This window comes from Entamoeba invadens, assembly GCF_000330505.1.
Source record: "Entamoeba invadens IP1 unplaced genomic scaffold scaff_1105074726103, whole genome shotgun sequence".
NCBI classification, from domain to species: domain Eukaryota; phylum Evosea; order Mastigamoebida; family Endamoebidae; genus Entamoeba; species Entamoeba invadens.
Window position 1 is genome coordinate 244644 of NW_004443767.1, and position 1904 is coordinate 246547.

General features: G+C 36.0%; 1 protein-coding gene across 1 annotated transcript; it reads right to left on the bottom strand.

Moving 5' to 3' along the window:
• Positions 1-209: 209 nt before the first annotated feature.
• EIN_248640 (malate dehydrogenase, putative) lies at positions 210-1319 on the bottom strand (the record flags this gene model as incomplete). The annotated part of the gene is made up of 1 exon (XM_004261583.1): positions 210-1319. One exon carries the CDS (start codon positions 1317-1319, stop codon positions 210-212), a length of 1110 nt encoding a protein of 369 aa, XP_004261631.1.
• Positions 1320-1904: the final 585 nt, after the last annotated feature.

Below are 1904 nucleotides of genomic sequence, written 5' to 3' on the forward strand. Positions count from 1 at the left end.
TTGTCTTTTCTTTTGTATCAACTTGAATAAATAGATTGTCAAAGCCTGTAATTCTTTAATTATTATTAGAAACTAATGACTCATATCATTCTATAAAAAAATTATTTGTTTATACAAAAAATATGTTGTTTTTTAAATGATATAAAAATACTTAAATAAATTTCATATTGTAAAATTTAAAATAACACAAAGACAACAACATCATTGAATTAATTGTCCCATGGGAATTTAGTGTTAAGCTTGCAATCCTTTCTCATTGCTTCCATCTCTGATCTAGTTACGTCTGGGATGAATACACCCTTCTCCTTTCTGTCGAGCATGGTGTAGTATTCCTTCTCTCCTGGGGTCCAGATTCTTTCAGCGCCTGGGGCTTTAGCAGCAGCTCTGAGTTCTCTGCAGATGTCTCCGACTTGCTTTTCGAATTCCTTGAGTGGTCTGAAGCATTCAATGTTGATAGCCATGAAGTATTGTCCAAGTTCAATTGGGACCTTCTTTCCGTCCTTCAATCCGGAGCATCCTGATAAGAAGTTGGCACCAGACAAGCATGATGACAAGATTTCAACCAAAGCAGCATATCCGTATCCCTTGTGGCCTCCCATCTCTTCACCATATCCACCAAGTGGATAGCAAGCAGCAGTTCCCTTTTGGAAAGCTTCAAGCATTGGTTTAGCTTCAGTCAAGACTTTTCCTGATCTGTCACAAACCCATCCCGGTTGGCATTTCTTTCCTTCTCTGGCATACATTTCAATCTTTCCTCTCTGGACAATAGAAGTAGCACAATCAAGGCAGTATGGGAATGGCTCATCTGATGGGAATGAGAACACAAGTGGGTTGGTTCCGAGTTTTGGTTCGACGGACCAGCATGGGCAGACGGATGGTCTAGCATTGCAGCCGGAAAATCCAATGAGTCCTTGTTGTGAGGCCATTTGTGGATAATACCCAGCAATACCAAAGTGAGTGCCATTCTTTACGACTACCATTCCAAGTCCATGTTTCTTGGCTTTGTCAATAGCCAATTGCATTGCTTGCATAGCAATAGAGTGTCCCATACCATTGTGTCCATCAACTACAGCAGTGGTGTCTGTCTCTTTAATAACATCAAAAGTAGTCTTGGTGTACAATTGACCAGCATCAATTCTGTCGACGTAAACGGTTTTGAGTCTTTGGATACCATGAGTGTCCATACCTTGCTTATCAGCTTGAATAAGAACCTTGGCGCATCTAGCGGCATCAGCTTCTGCAACACCTTTTGCCATTAAAACATCTTTCATGAACTTCTCGAGCTCTTCGAAGTGAATTCTGTACTTGGCGTCTGACATCTGGATGAACAAGAAGAGTCTCGAGGAAGTTAAATAATCATCCACACGTTGCTACTCGTGGACAAGTAAACACCAAATTTAAAATATTATACTCCTTGGTTCTTTTTTTGGTATCTTCATTGAAATGTCAACTTTTTCAAAACGATCTATTTATAGAACTATTGTTTTTATTATCAAAAAGGTGCAATGGGATTGAAATTGCCATTGTTGAGCAATTATCTTCGAACTATTCAATCTTAACGTTTCTAATCAACCTTATAATTATTTAAACTAGTATTAAATAGTTATTAAAATAACAGTTTTGTTCTGCTTAATACTCAGCCTTTTTCAAATTTGTTTGGTAAAGAAATACACATTTTGGTTTTTGTAAGTTAAGTTTGTTATTAAGTTATTAAATAATCGGGTAAATTACGATTCATGCGGTCATCTTACAAAAAACAATTTAGAAACCATTGTAATGTATATTTTCTAGTTGAAATTTGTCCAATAATCATATTTTGCATTTAAAAATTTTTATCATTATTATTGATGATTAATTTTCTGTGTATTTACTTATTAAATTGTATTAACTCGTCTATTTTAATA